The sequence below is a fragment of the Mus musculus genome, chromosome 14, assembly GCF_000001635.26.
Source record: "Mus musculus strain C57BL/6J chromosome 14, GRCm38.p6 C57BL/6J".
Taxonomy (NCBI): Eukaryota; Metazoa; Chordata; class Mammalia; order Rodentia; family Muridae; genus Mus; species Mus musculus.
The window spans coordinates 31,447,433-31,472,716 of NC_000080.6; the positions used below are offsets into that span (position 1 = coordinate 31,447,433).

Sequence of the window (25,284 nt, forward strand, 5' to 3'; positions counted from 1 at the left end):
AGAGAGAGAAGGAGAGGGGGAAGGAGAGGGAGAGGAGAGGGAGAGAGGGGAAATGAAAGAGAAAGACAAAACTAAGTTCCACAGAACTATGTGGAACTCATTTTTTTTTAAAAAGCAAGGATAGGAGAGAGGGCATGGTGACAGTGGATTCTATGTCACCCCTGGATCTTGCTCTCCCTTGCTCTCTCCCTCCGCTGCTCTTGAATAGCTTTTCTCCAGAAGCCTGAGTGTACCCTATCTTTGACTCATTCTGTCAAGTCTTTCTTTGAAGTGTCACTTTGTCTGCCCCTCAATTAGGCATCACTGTTTTGGGTTAAAGGCATATGCTAAGGCTGTGTCTGTATTCCAGGCATGTGACCTGTCTTTGATGGCCCTAGAAGGTCTTTGATGTGATCCCTTGCCAAAGCAGCCATGTTGTTGGATGAAAATTCCTCTATGGGTTTGTTTGTTTGTTTGTTTGTTTTTGTTTTTGAGTCAGGGGCTTACTATGTAGCTCTGGCTGTCCTGAAACTCACTATGTAGACCAGGCTAGCCTTGAACTCACACAGATTCTCCTTCTCTGCCTCCCAAGTGCTAGCATTAAAGGTGTGTGCCACTCTGCCCAGCCAGCACCTGGTTTCTTCATTGTGTCATTTACACTTGGCCCCAGCTCCCGGGACCATGATCTACTCTCTACAACCACTGGTTTGCCTTTCTAGAAATTGTATAGCAATGACATCATATCATATGCAGTCTTGTGTATCTGGCTTTTCTTCACTCAGCATAGATTTTGAGGTTCTTTTCTACCATGTCTTTATTCTAGTACTAGGGGGAATTTTTAGATAATTCCTCAGTAAATTTCTATGAGCTTAGAGAAGCTGCCAAGACTAACTGAAAGCATTCCGGAAAGTATAGTTCATGCTGGGACTTGATTATGACTACACTACATAATCTATCTTCTTCTGAAAATGAAAATTGACTGTACTGGCAAAAAGACTATTCCTTTCCCCACCATGACCCTCCCGTTTGTCTCCAAAGCTTATATGCTTGGTTCTCAGTGCGCATCCAATTTGATATTTTATACTTGCTTTCCTTTACCATGGAGTACTTTTAAAAATAACGGTGATACGCTGCCTCGCTGGCATCCATCCCATCACCTAGAAACAGAGAGATTGTAGCCACTTTTTATGGAATTTAACACCTCGACAGACATCCGTTTATTAACTGAGATGCACACTCTCCTGTCTCTACCGCACAGGGAACTCTAGATGAACCTAAGAGCCCCAATCTAAGAGTCTGAGTTACAAGTCATGGCATGAATTTGAATAAGTAGATGACACTGACCTGAGAGAACTACCCCAGGAGCTGAGTTTTTGTCACTAATGAGCAGGTACCAAAGCAACAACAATCGTCTCACTGTTCACACTCAAAGCACTGAAAAGTGTCTCAGTAATAACACATGGCTAGAAGAAGGATGGCTGGAATTTCTGATTATACCCTAAAAGATGTAACCACACAGAAGCTGCTAAAGTAACCACCCAGGAAAATCACAGACTTTGACCAATGAGGGTAGGAAGCAGGAAAAGCAGAGAGATCCTGACCAGGGTCAAACATCTGTCAGCCATTTTTAAATCAAAGTAAAAACGAAACTGTTTTATGTCTCATTCATCTGTTTTGTAATCATTTCATGCATAGCCGGACACTGTATTAACCCAGCCCTTCCTAGTGAAGGGGGGGCTTGTAAATACTCCACCCTAAGTCATCCGGGACATGGGCACAGCTCTCTACTTGCTGCCTTTCTCCCTGAGGGTGCTCAGTGACCAGGGCTCTGGAAAGTAACACCCCCAAGGCAGCTAGCTCTTAATAACTACGGACTGTGAGCTGGTGGGCGAGGAGGCCTCCTCACTGCCACAAGACAAGTACAGCTGTGTTCTGTATATTCTCAGAGTCCCCAGCTGGTCCCACCCACAGCATGTGTGACCTGAGCTTTCATGTGCTCTTTGGGCTCTTCTCATCTCCTGATTCCTTGATTTTGTTTGTTTGTTCCAGGCTACAAGCACTGTTTAGTTTATAAAGGACTTATATCTTAATCAACCTAGCTGGGCATGCGGTAGTACAGTCTTGCAATCCTGGAGAGGAAAGCAGGAAGATCAAGAATTCACAGCTAGGGCTGGAGAGATGGCTCAGTGGTTAAGAGCACTGACTGCTCTTCCAGAGGCCCTGAGTTCAATTTCCAGCAACCACATGGTGGCCCAAAACCATCTATAATGGGGATCTGATGCCCTCTTCTGGTGTGTCTGAAGACAGCAACAGTGTACCCACATACATGAAATAAATAAATCTTTTTTTAAAAAATTCACAGTTAGCAATAGACTCTGAGAGACCCTGTCTTAAAACAAACAAACAAACAAGCAAAAAATCAAATTAACAATATAAATGAACAATGTATTTAGCCTGCCAACCTTGCAGCTTAGCTTAATACACCTTAAATGTGTTCCAATCACAGCATACAATCACTATCATGAAGCTTATTTTGTCACAAAGTATTGACTATATTATATAATTCATCGAATACTCTCCTGAGAGTGTGAAAGAGGACACCTTTAAAGGCATCCTTTCCTGCCATTACTAAATCAAGTCGAAGTCAAGTCAAATAAAAACAAAACAAAACAAAAACCATGGCACATTCTCCCCAAATATTTTGTATCAGGGTTCACTTTTGAGAAAGTCTGACAAAGACATCAACCAAAATTGTAGGTAATTATACTCTTACTTTTTAAGATAACTCTGCATGGGTACGTGTGCTTTGTTTGCATTTCAGCCTGTGTACCACTTGTAAGCCTGGTATTATCAGAGACTAAAGAGTGTGATTGGATTCCCTGGAACTGGAGTTATAGATGGTTGTGAGCCACCATGTGGGTGCTGGGAACTGAACCAGTGTCCTCTGCAAGAGCAGCCAGTGCTTCTAACCACTGAGCTACCCTTCCAGTCCCTTATCACAGACTTTAATGGGGTTTGATTAATATTTTTCCCAGATCTGGAAATTTCTCTTTGTTTCTTAGGAATAGCCAAGGAATCTATCATGAGGCGGTTACAAAAGCAGCTCCCTTCTTAAATAGTCTGCCTGAGGTTGTTCTGGCCCTAATTATCACAGAAGCACAACCCAGTCTAGAGCCGTTGGGACAAGGAGCTAGAGTAGGCTAAAACTTCTTATACTCACTGAATTCTGGAGGCAAGAGCAGGAGGATAGCATTATTTTATAGGACACTTGTTAGAGGTTGACGTTTGACTCAGGTCACAGAACTGGAGTAAGCGAACCAGGATGGCAGTCTGGGCAGCCTGCTTCCACATGCAGGACACCACAGTGAGCACAGGAGCGTGGTCTGACACACGCTAGCTTAGTCTGGATGTTAGCGTGTCTGGAAAAAAGGGAAGGTGGCTTATAGACTATCTTCCCGTTTGAAGGCTCTGCCAGGAATCCCTGTGGTGTCAGGTAAAGACTTCTGTACTCTATAGAGTGTTTTCTAAGATAATGCATATATCCATTTTGTTTTTTAAGTCCAGGTTGGCCTCAAACTCCTGATCCTCCTGGCTGTCTTAAGTGCTGGGATCTTGGGCATGTGCCACCATGCCAAACACAGGATTATGAAGAAAATCATTATAGTAAGATGCATCTTTGAAATGTTGCCCAGAGTTAGGATATAGCAACATATACATCCACCCTATGAGGTCATTACACTCTATAAGGGACTCTGGAGATGTAGAGAATCACTGTTGGTGGAGCGGACACAGATGAGATGCTCAAATGACTGGATAGTGTCAGGACAGACAGCTCTGGTAGGCCAGAAACGTAGACTTGTTACAAGCCACCCTCCACCTTCAGTAACTCTCCAAAGTGCAGGGTTAGCCATGCTTCTCTCCAATTTTAAACCTCTCAGTGGCCAGTCAGCGTGGCCCTCTGTATGGGGTCCACGCTCACATGACCTTAACCCAACAACTGGCCTTACTAACCTCTGACCAGTGCCTCCCATGCTTTGAAAGCTCCAGTCTCAGCCATTGCCTGGCTTCCCAGCATGCACCACAAACTAGCTATAGTTTGCTAGTAAACTGCCTAGTGCAATCTGACCTCTCCGTGCAATGCCCTTTCCTCACAGCTGGGCCTTCTTTGCAAAGCCTTCTTGGATTAGGAAGATGAGTCGCTCCTCCACAGCCTATGAAAGCTACTGCAAACATGCATTAGATCTGCTGTGTGAACAATATTTTACTAATCTGAAGTAGGATCTGGTAGAATGTCAAGTTTAAGGCAGGGTTCAGTGAATGTCAGTTACAGCTGATTTGAGACTGGGGACATAAATTGACACATTTAAGATAACTATTGTCTTAGTCAGGGTTTCTATTCCTGCACAATATCATGACCAAGAAGCAAGTTGGGGAGGAAAGGGTTTACTCAGCTTACACTTCCTCATCAAAGGAAGTCAGGACTGGAACTCAAGCAGGTCAGGAAGCAGGAGCTGATGCAGAGGCCATGGAGGGATGTTCTTTACTGGCTTGCTTCCCCTGGCTTGCTCGGCCTGCTCTCTTATAGAACCCAAGACCACCAGCCCAGAGATGGTCCCACCCACAAGGGGCCCTCCCTCCTTGATCACTAATGGAGAAAATGCCTTACAGCTGGATCTCATGGAGGCATTTCCCCAACTGAAGCTCCTTTCTCTGTGATAACTCCAGCCTGTGTCAAGTTGACACACAAAACCAGTCAGTACAACTACCTACAGGTCTTGGCAGATCCCACCAAAGGTCCTGGTAGATAAGTTTGAGCCCACTAAAGTTGAAGATGTGTGCATCTTAACATTTCATGTACTGATACACTGATTTAATTTCTTTTTAAGATTTATTTATTTCATGTATGTGGGTACATTGTTGCTCTCTTCAGACACACCAGAAGAGGGTGTCAGATCTCATTACAGATGGTTGTGAGCCACCATGTGGTTGCTGGGATTTGAACTCAGGACCTCTGGAAGAGCAGTCAGTGCTCTTAACCACTGAGCCATCTCTCTAGCCCCACATTGATTTTTGTTATCAAAGGAATTCTACTGTTGTATTTTATTGTTGTTGGTTTTCTTACTAGGTTTTTGGTTATTATTTTAGTATAGGGGACTAAACCAAGGCCTCATGCATGCTAGGTAAGGATCAGTCCCTCATTTCTGTTGTTGTTATATTTTGTTTGGGGGGTTGGTTTTTTGGTTTGTTTGTTCGCTTGTTTGTCTTTTCTTTTCCTTTAAGCTTGATTTATTTTATGTATATGAGTACACTGTCGCTGTCTTCAGACACACCAGGAAAAGGCATCAATCGGGTCCCATTACAGATGGTTGTGAGCCACCATGTGGGCACTGGGAATTGAACTCAGGACCTCTGGAAGAGAAGTCGGTGCCTTTAACCACTGAGCCATCTTTCCAAGCCCCACTTGCTTGTTTTTTCAAGACAGGGTTTCTCTATGTAGCCCTAGCTATCCTGGGACTTGTTCTGTAGACCAGGCTGGCCTTGAACTCCCAGAGATCCACCTGCCTCTGCCTCCCAAGTGCTGGGATTAACGTCATGGGTTGGGTACCTCTTTATAAACTTTTTGTTTTAGGATAGGTTTTCCCTTAAGTTTCATGGCCTTGGGCTCACCATGTATGTAGCATCATTGAACTTGTAATCTTCCTGCCTCCTTAGTAGTTGGGATCACGGGTGTCAGTTCGAGGGTCAGCTACGACCATGGCTTTTGAGGGCTTTTGCTTTGTTTGGTACCAGGGATGTAGCTCACATACTAGGCAAAATTCCTACTACCGAGTCACATCCACAGTGCCCCATGTCCCTTTATTTTCTGAGACAGGATCTTGCTAACTTGCACATACTAGCCTGAAACTTGGGATCCTCCTGCCCCTATCTCCCGAGTAGCTGGGATTACAGGTATGTGCCATGATATCTGGCATCAGACCCCTCCCTTCCTCTTCATACTTTTATCTGTGTATCCCTGCTGGATATCTCAGGCTGCCCCAGCCTCCTGAGCATACAAGTACAGGCTTGCACCATCAGTAATAATTAGTTTTGCCCATTTTTGCTTATTGTTTGTTTTAAGGCAGGGCCTTACAATGTATCCCCAGGCTGGCTTTGAACTCAAAATAATCCTCCTGCCTCAGCCCCAAGTGCTAGGATTAAAAGCACAATTACTATGCCTGGTAGTTTTGCATAATTTTGAAATGGATACATCTAAAGTTCCCATTCTCTTTCATTTGTGGTCTGTTCCACTCTCTTGCCCACTAATAATTCTGTAGGTACAGGCTCCTGGGTTGAGATCCAGGGACCTAGTGGCTCCTCTTGCTGACTCTGTGGTGAGAACACTCCAGAAGTTCCCACACCACCTCCCAGCCTTTAGGGCGATAACTACACAGTTGTGGCAGGACTCTGCCTCCCAGTCAGGGTCAGATAAGCAATTACACACAAACCTATTTTCTGGTAGTTCTTTTTTTTTCCCTAATCATTTTATTTGTTTACCTTTTTTTTTTTTTTCTCGAGACAGGGTTTCTCTGTATAGCCCTGGCTGTCCTGGAACTCACTTTGTAGACCAGGCTGGCCTCAAACTCAGAAATCCGCCTGCCTCTGCCTCCCAAGTGCTGGGATTAAAGGCGTGCGCCACCACTGCCCTGGTAGTTCTAAATTCTTCCGATGACTCATTCAGTGACATAAAGCGGCTTTCTGGGTTTTCCCACGAGGACTTTGTCTTCGTGACTCCTGGCTATTGTGCAGGCCCGCTCAGCTGGAGAGGGTCCGTGACTTTCCTGTCACTCTGGGACATGCCTTTTTGTCTTATTTGACCGAGAGGGGCCTGGCCTGTGAGTCCTTCTCTTTTGTTTAGTTCGACTATTGTGTCTCATTTGATCCACTTCTTCACACTTTAACTGTGAGTCCATTTTCTCCTTCCACCAGCCCTGGTTTTGATTTGTGATACAGATTCTCATGTTGCTCTGGCCTTGAACTACAGGTTTATAACTGAGGCAGGTCATGAAGATAATTTTTTAAGGTAGGCCCTGCCTGTCCTAGAATTCTTTATATAGACCAAATTGGCCTTTAACTCATAGAGATCCTCCTGCCTCTGCCTCCCCAGTGCTGGAATTAAAGGCGTGCAGCACTATGTGGGGAAGGTACATCTCAGCACTAGATAGAACTGGTAAGGTTGAGTGAGCTCCGACCCTGTGAATCTCAGAACTGAGAACAGCAGGAGTAGAGCCATCCCCTGCCTACTGCTACCTGCCCTGGAACAGGGAACCACAACACCCCACTAATAGGACCATGACAATCAGTCACATAGGAAAAATACCTGGTGTCCTTCCCCGTGTAAAAAGAGCGTCCGTCACTGGCATCTCAAACTGAGCCAGTAGGAAACACCTACCCCTAAATCCCACCCTACCCTTCAATGTGCATGAAGTCCCTGTCCACATGGAATAAAGTGCACAAGCTATTTTACCAAGAATTGTCTGAGAGTGGCTGTTCTACTGAACTGTAACACTTGGGGAAGAGATCTCCCTCCCAAAGCTGGACCTTAGACCTGCCTGGCAGGCCAAACTCACGACGCTGCCACCCTTAGATGTTGCTGCCACCCCCTTGATGTTGCTGGCACTGCCACCGCCCCTACCGCTGGCACTGGCACCTGGCACTGCCACAGTAGCAGGACCTCAGCTATCTGCCCTGAAGGCCACCCTTGTTTCTCTTCTAAGAACTGTAAGACTTCTGGCTGACTGAGACCCACAGAACCTATTCACCGCTGTTCTGCAGAGGTTGACACCACTATCCCTGGCAAAGTTTGGTTTTTTTTTGTTTTATTTTGGGGTGTGTGTGTATTGTGTGTGCATGTGTTTGGGTGTTTTGCCAGCATGTATGTAAACCTTATGTGTGCAATGCCCATAGAGGCCAGGAGGGGGCGTCAGATCCTCTCGGCCTGGAGCTCCAGATGATTGTAAGGCTTCGTGTGGATGCTGGGAACTGCACCTGGGTCCTCTGGAAGAGCAACAAAGTGCTCATAACTGCTGAGCTATCACTCCAGCCTGGCCATAAACAATCTTGATCCTCCTGCCTCTACCTCACAAATGCTGCAACCACAGATATGTACCACTACACCTGTTTTGAAATGTTTATTTAAATTTTATTTTAATGAATGAATGAATGAAATTGACTGCATTTCAAGAAACTGAATCCAAGGCCCTGGACATGCTCGGCAAGTGCTCCACCACCAAGCTGCCTCCCTAGGCCTGAGCATGGAGTTCTGAGTTGAGCAGGGTGGACTTCAGTCCTAGCTCTTCTGTGCGCCACTGTGTATTATACCCAAAGGGAAACCATTCCTTTCTCAATACACTCATCCATTAAAAACAGGAGTGATCACATCAGCCTTCTAGGAAGCTGTGAGAAGTAACGGGGTGGCCCCAATAAAGAGCCAGCCATGATGAAGCTGGCAGAGGGGCCTCCCAGGGGAGGGTAAAGTCTGTACCATTTGCCTCAGGCTTTCCAGCTCCTATCCACCAAAGAATGGACCAGATCATAGGGATGGAGGGATGGACAGACAGATAAACAGGCAAGTGAATACATTCCTGAAATAGTAAAGGATGCAGGGTGTTTACATTATATAAAATTATCAAATAACTTACATGTGAAATTTAGTTCCAGAAGTCTATCTCATCCCTTTAATCTGGTAATATATAAAATCAGGTCGGGAGGGCTGGCTGTGGTGAAACATGCCAGTAATCCCAGCCTGCTGGTGGAGGCAGGATGATGCGTTCCAGATCAGTTTGGTCTATATAGCACACTCAGAGCCAGCATAGACTACAGAGAGATCTTGTCTCAAAAACATCAGTGTTAAAAATTCATAATATTGGAGTTGGTAATATTTAAAAGGGTGGCAGATGGCTTGAACGTGGTGTCAGAGTAGGTGGGTTGAACAGATTACAGAAGGTAATTGCGGGGGGGGGGGGTGATCATGGGTTAGCAGGGAAGGTGTGAAGAGAAATTGCCCTATAATTACTACGGTTTCAGAATAAATCTATAGAGTTTGGTTTTGGGGGAGTAAACAGTTTCTGGGTTGCAGTGACAGCTTCTGGCTGGAGGATCAAGCACAGCCTTGCATAGCAGATGGCTCTGTGCTGCCACTATCTCTAGCCTCCCTCCCACCTGCCAGCTAGGCTCCTGCCTCCATGCTTAGTCCATGATAGTCCATTCTCCCTCCTATAGCCACAATGGACTAGACCCCGTCAGAGCTGATGGCCCTTCCTGATGACCACTTCCTGTCTGATGACCCTTCCTGCTGACCACTTCCTGTTCACTGTCCATCATAAACATACTAAGTTCTCAGTGCCCACCAGCTCTGTGTGATATTCTGGCCTCCACCTTACTTCCCTGCAGCCACATTGGGCACCTAGTCTCCCGGCCTCGTGCCCATCTCCCCGGGAGATCTCTGTCTCTGCTTTTCCTCTGACTGACAAGTTTGCTCTTCCTCATATGGCTGGCTCTCCCTCGGTCTGGGTTATTTTCCCAGAATGCCCTTCCCTGGCTTCTCCCTTTCTCCAAACCACTCCTCCATTTGTTTAGGACCGTTTTGCTCATTGTCCTTCTCCAGGTAAAAGATGGGGCTACTGGCATCCACGTCTATGCTTCACTGCTCTTGTCCCCAGAAAGATATGGTCCTACTAGGTGCTGAATTATGATACAGGTGAGTACATGGAGGATGGACAAGCTCACACAGTGTGCTACCACCTTCTCACTGTGCTTTTCCCTGTGTGGGGAGACAGTGCTCCTCAAAGGTGGAGAACCATGGGGCAGGGAGGACAGAGCCCACGGGAAGGAAACACTCTTTTCCCGACAGCACGAGGCAACAGGCAGCAGCCTGCACAACAGTTTGTTCCCAGAAATTCTGTGTGTATTTTGAAACCTCCCAAAGAGTTGACAGGCATGGATCTGGGGTGTACCATATTGGTACAAATGCACATGCAAGGCGAACTGGGTTCAATCCCCAGTACCCTAAAAAATAAAGATACTGGGTAAACCTGGAAGGAGCTGCTGAGTCCATGCTCCCAGAATCCCATTCTAAGCCTAGAGAATGAATCTGGTCATCATCTATCGTTGACGTGACTTGTTGGGGTTCCTGTGCCCAGGGGTTACGCTCCCGTGCATAAGGACTGGTGGGATTCATGAGTGGGTAGCTAAAAAAAAAGGAACTTACTGGAAAGATATGGGAGGCTCGAAGGAGGAGGGCCTGGCTCAGAGAAGGGGGAGGGTAAAGAAAGGCTGTGTGTGTGATCCATGGGACACAGGAAGGCAGGCTAAGCATGCCAGCATGCAGGAGACCCACCCTTCGCTGCACACTTTAGGTGGAAGCCTTCCTTGCTCTCCCAGTCCTCTAGGGCAAGCTTGTCTGGAGTCAGTATCTGCCAACTGGGGGGAGCAGTGATTTCCCCTGCCCTCTCCTGCAGAAAAACCAAGAGGTCACACCCCCTGGTTGTCACTTGTCTGCAGCAGGCCTGATCTGAATCTAGTCCTGTCAGGACTGTGAGCAGAAAAGTGGCCCCACCGTGGCTGGCTGGTCCTGACCTGGTCACAAACATAGGGGATTGTTGGTGCAATGATGGTGCAACTGGTGGCCCTGGTTCCCCCACCCCGAGGCAATCAATTTAACATTGTGCATCTTTATGGACAAGCTGGACCAGTGGAATGTCTGCAGCTGGCTCCCACCTGCTTGAGGGACCCTACTGCCAGACCTGTCAAACTGGCTGAGGTCATGCTGAGAGTTTAAAACTGGCCCTGATGGGAGTGTTTACGCCACAGAAGTTGCCCAATGCCATATGTCAAACCTACTTGTTTTTCTTTCTCAGAGAACTAGTTATTAAACCAGTCCCCATGTGCATGAGAGCACGCATGCACATGCACATGTGCGTGCGCGCGCGCGCGCGCACACACACACACACACACACACACAATGTGCATTACCAGGACACACTGTGCTTGGTCTTACTGTATTACTTTTTAATCACTACTAGATTGTATCTTTAACCATGAGATTAATCTGTAGTGTGTTGTTTTAAGGTTCCACACTGGGCTGACAGTCTGTGGATTTTTCTTTTCTTCTCTTTTCTTTTTGATAGGTTTTTCCCTTTATTCATGAGATCGTAAAGAGACCAGGCCATAAACCTCCAGCTCTGTGAGTCCCATGACTTGAACAGGCCCCAAGGGGAGTGAGGGTCAAGTCTGTGACTAGCAGGAAAGTTCCCTTTTCTCTAAGCCACTCTGACTCTATCTTGAAACCAGCAACCAGTAATTGTGTCTATGATGTTATGGCTAAGAAATGAGTCTTGGGAAAGAGTAGACACAGTGGCAGTGTCCTGATTTTCTTTTATTCCACTAAGGGGGAGCCACACTGTTCCTTTAGCAGCATCTCCAATATTCTAATTCCCTTCTGGGCTCCTTGTCTTAAGAACGTTCTAGCAAAAGTCTCCAAAACACAGTTGAGAAATTCAGCCGCTGTGACTGGAATTCTGCCTGTTTGAATGAACTCTGTCCAACCTGGACTTTCTATGCTTTCCCGGAAGACAGACGCTTCCTTCAAGGATGCGTACTGTGTCCACGTGAGGCAGCGACTCCGGATAGCCATGTTCCTTTTCTGAAGGCTCAGCCATGACTCTTCTTCTAGCTGGATTATCAGGTACCTTTAAAATACTCACCTTTCAGAGGAAGCAAGCGACCACCTGCTCAATGGGATCCTGGAACACCTGGTGCATGTCCATGGTGACCCCCATGTCATGCACCCTCTTTCAGGCTCCTTGCCGAGCTCTGGCCACACCCAGGATTTTTCTTTTCTAATTAAGAGTAATACATTCTTTGCATCCACTCCCACTCTTCCCCCCCCCCAAAAAAAAAAACATGTTGATGAGAGTCTTGCTGTGTAGACTAGACTAGCCTCAAAGTGTCTGTGTTGCTGAGGCTGATCTCAAACTCCTGAGCCTTCTGTGCCAGCCTCCCAAGTGCAGACTCAAGGCCTTTGCCACCTTCCCTGGCTACTGTCAGATTTCTCCTCCCCCCTCCCCTGCCCTTCCCCCTCCCCCTCCTCATGTAGCTAGAGATAACCTTTGATTTCTTATCCTCCTGCCTCAGCTTCCCAAGTGTGGGCATTACAGACATGTGCTTTAGTCCTTAAAGCCTTCCTTCCTTGTGTACGGCTTACTTTCCCTCTCTCATTCTCCATCATCTTTGGGACAGCACCATGTCACTGTTTAGCACTGGCTGGACTGCAACTCGCTATGGACTCCAGGCTGGCCTTGAATTTGCAGCTAACCCCCTGTCTGTCTCCTGGGTGCTGAGATTGCGCAGTCTGGCTTATTCAGGAAGTATTTTAAATCACAGATCCTAGGCTACGCACTTAATAAACAATAAGAATCTTTGGAGGTGAAACCCATGTTCTAATTTTTTAAGCTTTGCTTTCATTTTTATGGGTGTTTTGCCTGCCTATATGCTGGTGTGAGAGCATCAGGCTGGAACTGGAGCTGCAGATGGCTATTAGCTGAATGTGAGTGCTGGGATTTGAACCTGAATCCTCTGGATGAGCAGGCAGTATTCTTAACCACTGAGCTCTCTCTCTAGCCACATGTCAGCATACAGCCATGGTTAAGAATCATTGGTGCAGCCCAGAGGGCTTGATAATTCAGAAAGTCTAATGTAGCGAGTCTGGCTGGGCCCTGAGACTGCTTTTCCAACAAGCTCCCAGAGAAGCCAGCACTGCCAGCCATGGCTCACACTTGTGTAGCAGGAATACAAATAATGTCATAATTTTCTGAGTTTTAAAGATTATATGGAATTCAGCCATTTAAAGAGTATGTGGAATCCAGGAAGCCATCTTACCCCGGGGTGTATGTTCTCAATACCAAATCTTACTACTTTTCAATCAGTTGTATTCAATCTGTGGTCTGACTCAGCTTTCAGTGTGAGCTAATCCTGGTGGTGTAGGACTCTGCTGCAGGGAAGAGGAAAGAGGATCATAAGTTCAAAGCTTGCCTAGGCTACAGAGTGAGTTTAAGTTCAGCCTGTATAACTTAGTGAGATACTGTCTCAAAACACCCAGAAAAAATAAGGAAAAAATAAATAAATTGGACTGTGGATGTAGCTCAGGGGTAGACTATTTATATAGCATTCATGAAGCCCTGGCTTTGAATCCCAGGACTAAAAAATAAAAGTTAGCTGGGCAGTGGTGGTGCATGCCTTTAATCCCAGCACTTGAGAGGCAGAGGCAGGCGAATTTCTAAGTTCGAGGCCAGCCTGATCTAAAGAGTAAGTTCCAGGACAGCCAGGGCTACACAGAGAAACCCTGACTCGAAAAACCAAATTAATTAATTAATTAATTAATTAATTAAAAAATAAAGTTGGTGGAAGGTAATCTCACGAGCTGCAGAGAGGGACTGCTTGTGACAACTGCACTGTTGTCCATTTGTTAGGCCTTGGTGGGGGGGTGGGGTTGAGACAAGGCCTCTCTGTGACCCAGGATGGCCTGAACTCGTTATTATCCAGATTGGCCTAGGGTTTGTGGTGATCTTCCCGAATCCTGGTATGACTGGAGTGCACCACTCCGCACCACTGTGCTCAGCTCAGTTTTAAACATTGATGTGTGTATGTGTGTGTACGTGTGTGTCCTTGTGAGTTTGTGTGCACCATCTGCATGCAGAGGCCAGAAAAGGTCACAGGATCTCCTAACACTAGAATTACAGGTAGTTGTAAGTTGCCCAACGTGTGAGCTGGGAGCAGAACCCGGGTCCTTGGCAAGAGCCTAAGAACTTCTGATTGCTGAGCCATGTCTCCAGGCTTTGATTGTTTGGCTTTTTTTAAAAGACAGGGTTTTGCTACGAAGCCCGTGTCACTGTCCTGGAACTCACTATGCAGCCTCAGATGTGACCATCTTCCGCCTTAGTTTCCTTAGTGCTGGGATTCCAGGTCTGTGCCGTTATGCTCAGCTGACATTGTTATATCTATGGAAAGACTGAGGCCCAAAGAGGCTGGAGCTACCCTCTGTCTTCTACGTGAATGACAGACGTCATGGCAGTCACATAACTTTTCCAATGCTCAGGGGACTTTTTTGTGGCCCTAGGAGAGAGGCGTTCATTAAGGAACCTGAGGGCTGGAAAGATGGTTCATTTACTTAGAACCATTCCTACCCTTGTGTTGGACTGGAGGCCCTAGCACAGCACCTAGTCAGGTGCCTAATAACTGCTTGTCACTTCAGCTCTGCGAGATCTGATGCCTCTGGCCTCTGAGGGCAACTGCGTTCGCATGCACATACCCATACACAGACATGGACACATACATGCACAATTAAAAATTAATAAGACTCTGAAAACAAACAAAAATAAAGGGAGAGGGAGAGAGAGGGAGGGGGAGAGGGGAAGAGGGGGAGAGGAGGAGAGAGAGATATTGAGAGTGAGAGAGAGAGAGAGATTGAGAGAGAGAGATATAGAGAGAGAGAGCAACCAAGCCTGGCACTAGTGCATGCCTATAGTCCCAGGGCTTGGGAAGTAGGGACAGGATGATTAGTAGTTCAAGGCCATCCTCAGATACTCAGTGAGTTAGAGGCTAGCTTGGACTAGTTACACAGATAAACAGTGAGTTAGAGGCTAGATACACAGTGAGTTAGAGGCTAGCCTGGGCTAGATACACAGATACACAGGGAGTGAGAGGCTAGCCTGGGCTAGATACACAGATACACAGTGAGTTAGAGGCTAGCCTGGGCTAGATACACAGATACACAGTGAGTTAGAGGCTAGCTTGGACTGCACAAGACCTTTTTTCAAAGAACCAGTGGAGCCATGGCTGAGGAGCCACAGCTGTAGTCACTCAGTGGAAGTGGACAGGAGAAAACGTTACCCAAGAGCCAAGTTTTGGAATTCAGACATGTCCCTTTAAGAATTATCACTTGAGGGCTGGAGAGATGGCTCAGCAGTTAAGTTCAAATCCCAGCAACCACATGGTGGCTCACAACCATCTGTAATGAGATCTGATGCCCTCTTCTGGTGCGTCTGAAGACAGCTACAGTGTACTTACATATAAGGACCAGAGCGAACGAGCGAGGCCAAAGGGAGCAGAGGTCCTGAGTTCAATTCTCAGCAACCACATGATGGCTCACAACCATCTGTACAGCTACAGTGTACTCATATACATAAAATAAATAAATAAATAAATAAATCTTAAAAAATTTTTTCATGAACTCATTGTTTAAAAAAAAAAGAAAAGAATTACCACTGAGTCTTAGGAGGGCCCTTTTTTTCTAATTTCCCAACAAAACCATCTACCCCAGAGGAGTTCTCCACCCCTGGCCTCGGGGGAGTGGAGGACAGGAGGAGAGCTGTCTTCTAAAGGAGAGCTCTGTGAAAACAGAGCTGGCCCAGAAACCATAGGTTCCTGGTCTGTTCCCGGGCTCGTCACCAGGGCTGCCATTACCACACACCACAGGCTGGGTGGCTGCAACAGCAGAAGGCTGTTTTCTTAGCTCTGGAGGCTTTGGATCTGCTAGCAGGCAGCTGCGCTTTCCCCAGAGACATGGCTCCTTGCTGTGCCCAGGTCACTTCTTACTGAGTCCTTATGCAGCCTTTTGTCTGTGCGCGTGCATTCTGGTGCCACTTTTCCTAAAGGCGCCAGTCTGATTGGATTAGGCCTCCAGACTTCTGACTTCACTTAGTCGGAATTTCTTCTCCTGTCCACTTCCACTGAGTGACTACAGCTGTGGCTGGCTCCACAGCCATCTTTCCACTGGTTCTCTGGGAAAAGGTCTTGTACAGCTCAAGCTGCTCTCTAACTCACTGTGTATCTGGGAATGACCTAGAACTACTTACTGATCGTCTTGTCTCCACTTCCCAATTATCTCCAGACACAGTCACCATGGGGTCAGAGCTGCACTGTATGAACTTAAGGAGGATACGTCCTGGTGACCAGTAGGTAAGATCTTGGGATCACAAAGCTTGACAAAGGCAGGCCTTACTGCAACCTTGGAGTCTGAAGCTAAGAATGCTATAAAGTAACATTTATGGGTTCAGCCCCAGGACAGGGGGTGGGGTGGAGTGGGAGCGTGGAGGTGGGGTGGGGGTGACAGGACGACACTTAACAGAGCAGAAATGATCCTGCATGTCCACAGCTCACCTAACCTTGATCCCACGGATGCATTTGGGAAACACAATGATTCATGCTATGTCTTTGTTTTGTGTGCCAGATAGTTACATTATAATTCATAATAGTAGCAGAATCATAGTTATGAAGTAGCAATGGAATAATTTTATAGATGGAAGTTACCACACCATGAGGGACTATATTAAAGGGTCACCGCATTAAGAAAGTTGAGAACCACTGTCCTAGGCCAAGACCACTCACCTTTGACCATAATAAACTACAGTCTTCTGCTGAAGTTGCCAGGTGCTATGCCAGTGCCAAGGAGATGGGCACTTTAGGTACTGCTGCAGTGCAGTGTGGCAGAGGTGTGGTCACAGTAGGGCACTGGCTATGGAGAGAGAGAGGTTCCCAGCCAGACTGATAAGACACTGTTAGACCCAAGCATGGTGGAGGGCTTCCTAGAGGAGGTGACTCTGGAGCCCAGCCTGAAAGGGGTCATGCTAGCCATAGAAGATTGGCTTGGGATCTGTTTAACCAGCCTCCAAAAGGCCCGTATTTGACGAGACTACGACAGAAGGGGAACTTCGTTTACTTCAGGTGTGGTCCACAGTTCCGAAGGACTGCAATTCGCTGCGGATGTAGCTCAGTTGGTAGTGTGCTTACAGAGCATGCTCAAAGCCCCGGGTTTGATCCCAAAGCTCCACATAAATCGGATGTGATGGCTCAGGTCTGTAGTCCCAGAGTCTGGCAGAGGTAGGAGCATCTTTTTTTTTTTTCTTTCCTCCCTCAGGATCTGACACCCTCTACTGGCAGGAATGCAGGTGGTACACATAAGTACACACAGGTTAAAAAACACTCCTACACGTAAGTAAAAATAAACGAAGCTTTTTCTTAATGCAACTTGCTGGGCTGGGCCATGGCTCAGTTTGTAAAGCCCCTGCCACAAAATTATGAATACCAAGTTCAGAACCCACCACCCACATAAAAGCGGGGTGCAGTAGCACACATCTGTACCCCAGGATCAGATAGGTGGATCTCAGTAGTTCATTTGTCCAGCCAGTCTAGTAGAACCAATGAACTGCAGGCTCTGTGAAAGACTCGGTCTCAAAAAAATCAGAGGTAGGTAGCTGAGGATGGCCTAGTCGGCCATCAATGGGAGGAGAGGCCCTTGGTCTTTCGAAGATCATATACCCTAGTACAGGAGAATGCCAGGGCGAGGAAGTGGGCGTGGGTGGGTAGGGGAGCAGGTCGGGGGGAGGGTATAGCAGGTTGGCTTTGGGGATAGCATTTGAAATGTAAATGATGAAAATATCTAATAAAAGAAAAAAGAAAAAAAAAAGATCTTATTGAATGTTATTTCCTTTAGTGGGCTACACTGTATGTCATTACCTTGATGTATTTCCATATGCACATTTTAAATAAAATTGTACAATAAATTTTTAAAAATCAGGTGGGGATGGCTGTGGGGGTGCTCAACTTTAACACCACAATGGGAGGCAGAGCCAGGCAGATCTCTGTAAGTTTGAGGCTAGCCGATCTATGTAAGCCAGATAGGGCTACACAGAGAGACCCTGCCTCCAAGAAATGTGCCCCCCCCAAAAAAAAACTCCCACAGAAAGCTCATGAAAAAATTAAGTGCATATTTTAGGGACCTCAGAGATGTGTGAGAAAAACAGCACAGATGACATTTTAAGCAACTTCTGTGTACGTGACTATGAGTCTATGGCTGCAGCAAAAGGGATAGGGGTGGTCTCCATGCTGTACCTGCTAGTGCTGCTAGTGGAACCTCCTTATCCATGGGCTCAGAGATGGGGAATCCCAGGACAGAGTGTGCCTCTGTCTCACCATCCACCACAATGTCTCTTCTTCACAGATCTTCTTTCATTTCTTCTCAGAAGGTCTCTATTCTGTGAGGAAATTAAGATCTGGTGTTTATTTCAGATTCACAGCAGGCCCAGTTTCCAGATAAATTTATCTAATTCAGTGGTGAAGAAAGAGTTTTGTGTTTCGTGGCGCTGTTGATATGAGGGGGCATATGGGACAGACAGAGAAAAAAATCCTTCCTGCAGTCTGAGCTTCAGGCCTGCCCGACTCAGCTGCGCAAAGGCGCCTGGCCCTGGAGGCCTGAGATCCACCCAGGGCTCTGCCTGCTGAGCTCAAACAGTTCATGGTTGTCTACCTATCTGAGTACTGGAGTGTAATCCAACACAGATTAACTCATTTCCCTGTACTTCACAAAGCCAGTCAAAAACAAGTGATGAACAATGTGTGTGTGTGTGTGTGTGTGTGTGTGTGTGTGTGTGTGTGTGTGTGTGTGAAGGTTTACAGGCCAGCCAGCAGGGTCCTCTGCCATCAGAAGCACCATGCTAAAAAAGCCAGGAATGTCCCAGCAAACACAATTGCTGGTCCCTGTCACTTTCCTACTGTAGGCTGTCATGTTGGGCAGTTTCTGGCTGTCATTACAGGAAGAATTGAAAGTCCTGGTGTGTTGATGGTTCCCTGCTGTGTGTTGATGCTTGAATGTAAAGGGACAGGTCACCTTGCCACATTGCTGAGGAAGGACCCCCATACAAAGTGATCACTCTGTAGGAATTTTCTAGGTTCAGCTTCTCAGATGTCTTGGCTGACTTGGAAAGTTGTGTCTTCCATATCTCAACCCTCTCAACAGCACAGCCCTGACTAGTCTGATGGCCAGGGCTCCTTTCTTTGTTTTTGACTGGCTTTGTGAAGTACAGGGAAATGAGTTAATGTGTGTTGGATTTTTTCCCCCTAAGTCTCTTCGTGTCTGCTCTCTGGATTCCCATCCCCACACCCCTGTGTCGCTCTCTTTTCTGAGACAGGATCATGTCAAGCAGCTCTGGAATTCACTGTAGAGCAGGCCAGTCTCCAATATACAACATACTTAAGTGGGGGCCTCATAAAGTTAAGAAGTTTCTGCTCACACAAAGGTAATATTTGATTAAATCAAGAGACAACCCACAGAATAGAACAAAACCCTTGCTAGCTAGTCATCTGACATGGATTAATATCTAGAATATAGAAAGATTCCATTCCCAGGACCCACATCAGGTGGCTCAGAACCACCTGTAACTTCCAGCTCTGAGAGATCTGGTGTCACTGGCCTCCACAGCAACTGCATGAGCAAGCACGTGAGTGCACACACACACACACACATGCTTAAAAAGTGTACAAAAATAAATCTTTCAAAAATACAATTTACCAAGGGCTTTTTAAAAACCACAACTAAACAACAAGAAGTTAAAGAAATCAACTAATAAATGGGCAAATGAAATGAACAGGTAGTACTCAGGAGATGAAGTCCAGAGCTTGGGAGATGCTCAGCCTGCACCGCAAACCCGAGGACCTGCGCTCGCACCCAGAGCCCAGCAGCAGTTCCAGATGTAAGGCAGGTGCTTGTCATCCCATGGCTGGGAAGACAGAGACGGAAGGATCGCTGGACTCCCTGGGCAGCCAAACGAACCTACCCGGTGACCTCCAGGCCAGCGAAGGACACTGTCTCAAAGGGGACGGATGATACCTGAGGTTCTCCTCTGGCTTTCACACACACACATGCCCACACGTTCACCTCACACATGCACACACACATTCACACTTTTAAAAGATGAAACACAAATGGCCAATGTAAACAGGAAAAAAAAATTCAACCCTTGCATCAGATAAATGTTAATTAAAACATTAAGATTAGCCCAGCCAGAATGGCAATCATCAAGAACACAGTAACCAGTGCTGGTCTGGACACAGACAAAGGGAACCTTACATACTGTTCCTGGGAATGTAAGATGTCAGTCTGTGGAGTTTACAGAGGTTCCTCAAAAAGCTAAAAACAGATCTCCCATATGATTCAGCTGTAGTTGGCTTTAGCTACTTTGTGGGTTCTGCTCCTGCTGTTTGCTGTAGGAAAATTCTGCTAACTAAGATCAAAGTCCACCATAGCTCAGTGCAAAATGGGAGACTCCCTTGTTAACAGGTTTTCATCCTCTCCGACTCTGTTGGGAAGATTCTAAGCCCCCCACCCTCGCCTCTAAGAAAAGTCACTTAGCATAAAAACCTGGAGTTCTCCATGCTAATGAGGTATCTAGATAGGTCCTTAGTATCTAGCCAAAAAGCTTCCCTTCTTGGGCATTCCTGGGGGGTGGCAGGGGCGGGGGGAGGCATTTAATCCTGGGTTCACCCTGTGTAAACTGTATGCATTCACATTCACCATCAAATAAAACTGTTTGGACAAGCAAGGACCATCCATTACATCCAAGGACCGCTGCAGGGGGGAGGCCTTCTTAAAGAGGCTGTCCTAAATCTCCCTGGGAAGGCCTTCTCTCTCTCAGTCCCTCCTTAATTGCTGGGAACCAAACAGGATTCCTCCTCAGCCCAGGCTCAGCCTTCCCCTTCGAATGGATGCCCTGAGGGGAAGCATGGGCTCAGGGGGTCCTCACCCCACCCCCATTCCAAAATCTCAGAAGTACTCCAGGAGCCTGGGAGACACCACAATCGTCCCAGACCCCATTGTTTCCTATGAGAGAAAACATGGACTGAGGACCCCCCCGCTTCGGACTGTGCTCTGCCTCCCTCGAGCAGCTCGTTGGTGGTGCTCCAGTGGTGCTCCAGGCACCCCAACTCCGAGGCAGAAACACGCAGCCTGCTACTTTGCCATCCCCTTCTGTCTTAGTCAGGGTTTCTATCCCTGCACAAACATCATGACCAAGAAGCAAGTTGGGGAGGAAAGGGTTTATTCAGCTTATACTTCCACACTGCTGTTCATCACCAAGGAAGTCAGGACTGGAACGCAAGCAGGTCAGGAAGCAGGAGCTGATGCAGAGGCCATGGAGGGATGCTGCTTACTGGCTTGCTTCCCTTGGCTTGCTCAGCTTGCTTTCTTTTTGTTTTTGTTTTTTGTTTTGGTTTTTCAAGACAGAGTTTCTCTGTAGCCCTGGCTGTCCTGGAACTCACTCTGTAGACCAGGCTGGCCTTGAACTCAGAAACCCACCTGCCTCTGCCTCCCAAGTGCTGGGATTAAAGGCGTGTGCCACCACTGCCCGGCCTCAGCTTGCTTTCTTATAGAACCCAAGACTACCAGCCCAGAGATGGTCCCACCCACAAGGGGCCTTTTCCCCTTGATCACTAATTGAGAAAATGCCTTACAGCTGGGTCTCATGGAGGCACTTCTTCAACTGAAGCTCCTTTCTCTGTGATAACTTCAGCTGTGTCAAGTTGACACAAAACTAGCCAGTACACCTTCATTCCATGCTTTTAATATACTAACAATAGATGGACAGAAAAATCGGAGAGGAGAGGAAAGATATCCCTGAATAAAGGCAGGCGTAGGAAAGGGGTAGCATTATCATTAGACTACTTCCTGCTTGTTAGGGGCATCGGGTTCCTTGGGGCAAACTTGATTTTCACAGTCAGGACATCTAATTTCTTCTTGTAGCTTCTTGTGCTTTCTTCTTTGTGCATGACTACTTAAACCACGACCAACCACAACCAACAACCCACCAACAACCAACAACCAACCACAACCAACAACCAACCACAACCAACAACCCACCATAACCAACAACCAACCAACAACCAACCAACAACCCACCATGCCATTTGGGGCCCTAGCACCCTCATAGTCTCTGAAAAGTCCCCAGAATTTCAAACATCATGCAATTGCAGAAACTATCTGCGGGGAGCAAAATCACACCTCTGCTAGAGCACGAGGCAAATCATAGTCAGCTGCTGTGGACAGTCTGAAGCAGCCTCATATCCCACACCTGGGATTAAAATGAAAACATATTATAATTATTTTATGTCTTTTAGAGAAACCAAAATTCCAAAATAGCCACTACACCCAGTCCTAGCACTTCTGTGTATTTACCCAAAGGACTGAAGTCAATGACGTATCACAGACAGACACGTTCATCACTGTGTACTGCAGCACTGTGCACAGGTGAAAGTTATGGAACCAACCACAGTGCCATTAATAAAGGAACAGATACAGAAAGTGTGGTGTATACACACATCAATTTTAGCTATAAAGAAAAATGAAGTTGTGTTCTTTGCAAGAAAGTGTATTCAACTGGAGATAACTAAGTAAACTAAGCCACTCTCCTCTGATAGAGATTTGAGAGTTCTGCACAGATATATAAATCATGTATATACTTGTGTGAAAATGACCTTGTATAACACAGTACCACGTGCAAAGAATATAACCCGATGAAAATAATAAAGAACAACACTGACAGCTGGGCATAGCACACACATGTAATCCCAGCCCTCAGGAGGCAGAGCAAGAGGATCACTGCAATTTCCATACCAGCCTGGGCTACACAGTGACTCTAGCGCCATCTAAGTCTATGCAGCAGAACCCTGCCCAAACAAAACAAGGAGGAGGAGTTTCTGAGCTTGAGGACAGGTCTTTGGAAGTAACCTAGCCATATAAGAGGAGAGGAGATGGGAAAATTAAAAGGATGAAGCCAGCCTTTGAGCCTGAGGGTCACAATTAAACAAGCAAGCACTGACATAACGGGGTTCCATAAGGAGAGAAGCCAGTGCCCTAGAGAACCAATGCAATGGAATAGCTGCTGAAGTCAACATAGTGCTGTCATCCCCAGCACTTGGAAGGCAGAGTCAGGAAGAGCACGGGGAGTTCAAGGCTGGCTTTGTCTACACAGCAAGTTCCAGGCAGACAGCTACGTAGGGAGACCCAGAGACCCTGTCCTGTGTCTTAGTCAGCATTACTAATGCTGAGATGAGACCATGGCCGAAAACAAGGATTTATTTGACCTACATTTCCATGTTCATCTGTCCCAATGGTTCATCACCGAAGGAAGCCAGGACAGGAACTCAAACAGGGCAGGAACCTGAAGGCAGGAGCTGATGCAGAGGCCATGAGGGGTGCTACTTACTGGCTTATTTATACTGGTGTGCTCAGCCTGCTTTCTTATAGGGCACAGGACCACTAGCCCAGGGATGGCACCACCCACAATGGTCGGGGCCTTTCCCCATCATCACTAATTGAGAAAATGTTCTACAGGCTTGCCTGCCTATTCCCTGATCCTTTGGAGGTCTTTTTCCTTTTCTCTTTTTTTCCTTTCCTTTCCTTTTTTTTCTTTTCTTTCCCTTCCCTTTTTTCTTCCTTCCTTCCTTCCTTCCTTCCTTCCTCCCTCCCTCCCTCCCTCCCTCCCTCCCTTCCTTCCCTCCTTTCTCATTTGTTTTGTTTGTTTTGAGACAGGGTCTCACTATGTAGCTTGGCTCTAGCTGTCCTTATAACTCACTCTGTAGACCAGGCTGGACTCACAAGAGACCCACCTACCTCTGCCTCTCAAATGCTGGAATTCAAGGTGTGCACCACCACACTGGGCTTGGAGGCATTTGCTGAATTGAAGTTTCCTCCCCTCAGGTGACCTTAGCTTGTGTCAAGTTTACATAAAATTAGGCAGCACACTCCTGTCCGGGTGCTTGTGTTTGAGCCCCTGCTATGCTACTCCATGGAGCCAGAGATGATGCTATTCCTATCCCCCAGCTGTACCCACACTGCCATCTCTCCCAGCCTTGTGATCCAGCTACAGTGACTGCACAGGGCCCTGTACCCTCATGGCACCCACTGATCACAGAAAAAAAATTCACACATTTGAAAAGAGTAGATAGAAAGTTAAAAACTGAAGAAGTGTCTAACTTTATTTGGTTTTGTTTTCGAGACAGGGTTTCTCTGTGTAAGCCCTGGATGCCTTGGAACTCACTCTGCAGACCAGGCCTGCCTCTGCCTCCTGACTGCTGGGATTAAAGGCATGTGCCCCCCACTACCCAGTCTAACTTCATTTCTAATAAAAGGTTTGGCCTTAGAAAGAGAATACACACACACACACACACACACACACATATGTGTGTGTGTGTATGTATGTGTGTATATACATATACATGTGTGTGTGTGTGTGTGTGTGTGTGTGTGTGTGTGTAGGGAATACTTTCTTCCTAACAGAAAACATGGTTTTTCAGCGTGCCTTCTGCTTTCCCCCTTTCCCATTTCCCTTCCTTCTGTGGCAACTGTGGACTAGGAAACCTGCTGCTATCAAAGGCTACTGGGGCCAGGAGAGGGCTCAGCTCATCAAGGCCTTACCACCAAGTCTGAGGGTCTGAGTTCCATCCTGAGAGTCACATGGTGGAGAGAACCAACTCTTGGAAGCGGGTTCTTATGATTCCAGCCTGTGTATCCTTTACCACCCCCACTCAACACACAAAAGAGCGCTATGGATGACGTGAGGCAGACCTATATCCAAGACAGCCCTGACCTTGCTCTACCTTAATCTCAAGTACAGCACGTCACAGAGCCATTTGGGAAGAAAAGAGGACTATGGAGGATATATTTATCACATGGAAAAGTTTCAGATTGTTCATTAGATCCCTCAGACACCACGTTCTACAGTGTGCCTCCCTCAGACACCACGTTCTACAGTGTGCCTCCCTCAGACACCACGTTCTACAGTGTGCCTCCCTCAGACACCATGTTCTACAGTGTGCCTCCCTCAGACACCATGTTCTACAGTGTGCCTCCCTCAGACACCATGTTCTACAGTGTGCCTCCCTCAGACACCATGTTCTACAGTGTGCCTCCCTCAGACACCATGTTCTACAGTGTGCCTCCCTCAGACACCATGTTCTACAGTGTGCCTCCCTCAGACACCATGTTCTACAGTGTGCCTGGAGGCCTTGCAGACAGCAAAAGAGATTGCCTAGGAAGGTAAAACGTTAGTTGAAAGCAAACTGACCTCAGGAGACAGAAGTGGACTGAATGATGGGTAAAAAGTGGTTGCATTTTGTTTTGTCTAGTGAAGCACAAATTATTCTTGCCAGCTGACATTCAAAAAAATGTTCCCTGTGTACTATGTACTATAATTAAGAAGGCAGTAGATGCGCTGCCGTGGTAGCACACAGCTTTAATCCCAGCCCAGGGGCAGGAGGATCTCTGAGTTCAAGACCAGCACCAAGTTAGCCATAGGATCAAAAAAAAAAAAAAAAAAAAAAAAAAAAAAAGTCAATTTGAACATTGAGCATCTATCGCCACCTTGTGGTAGCCCAGATATCTGCAAGGATTCCAAAAATTAAGCCTTCTTGAAGAGGAGCTGGTTTGTGAGCTGTTTGGAA

The 25,284-nt window shown here is 46.7% G+C and overlaps 1 protein-coding gene, 1 long non-coding RNA gene and 1 pseudogene across 4 annotated transcripts in view; 1 reads left to right on the forward strand and 2 right to left on the reverse strand.

The window, feature by feature from the left end:
* Gm35907 overlaps positions 1 to 17,084 on the forward strand; it is a 29,283-nt gene extending 12,199 nt beyond the window's left edge. The window contains exons 2-4 of the long non-coding RNA XR_383329.4: positions 9,623 to 9,715; positions 15,905 to 15,972; positions 16,931 to 17,084. This is a non-coding gene — a long non-coding RNA (predicted gene, 35907). The remainder of the gene's footprint in view (positions 1 to 9,622; positions 9,716 to 15,904; positions 15,973 to 16,930) is intronic.
* On the reverse strand, positions 11,386 to 12,066 carry Gm49252 (annotated as a pseudogene).
* The window catches only part of Mettl6 (methyltransferase like 6), a 31,345-nt gene continuing 22,343 nt past the window's right edge, over positions 16,283 to 25,284 (reverse strand). Inside the window, exons 5-6 of one of the 3 annotated variants that reach the window (XR_874361.1) lie at positions 17,905 to 18,047; positions 16,283 to 16,528 (exon numbers count right to left, since the gene is read on the reverse strand). Coding sequence is in view for 2 of the 3 variants with exons in the window: in XM_030247966.1 (XP_030103826.1) it covers positions 18,043 to 18,047 (5 nt within the window). In the remaining variant the exon portion in view is untranslated. Of the gene's footprint in view, positions 16,529 to 16,902; positions 18,048 to 25,284 lie in introns of those variants that run through there. The other 2 variants (XM_030247966.1, XM_030247968.1) reach the window with 2 other exon arrangements.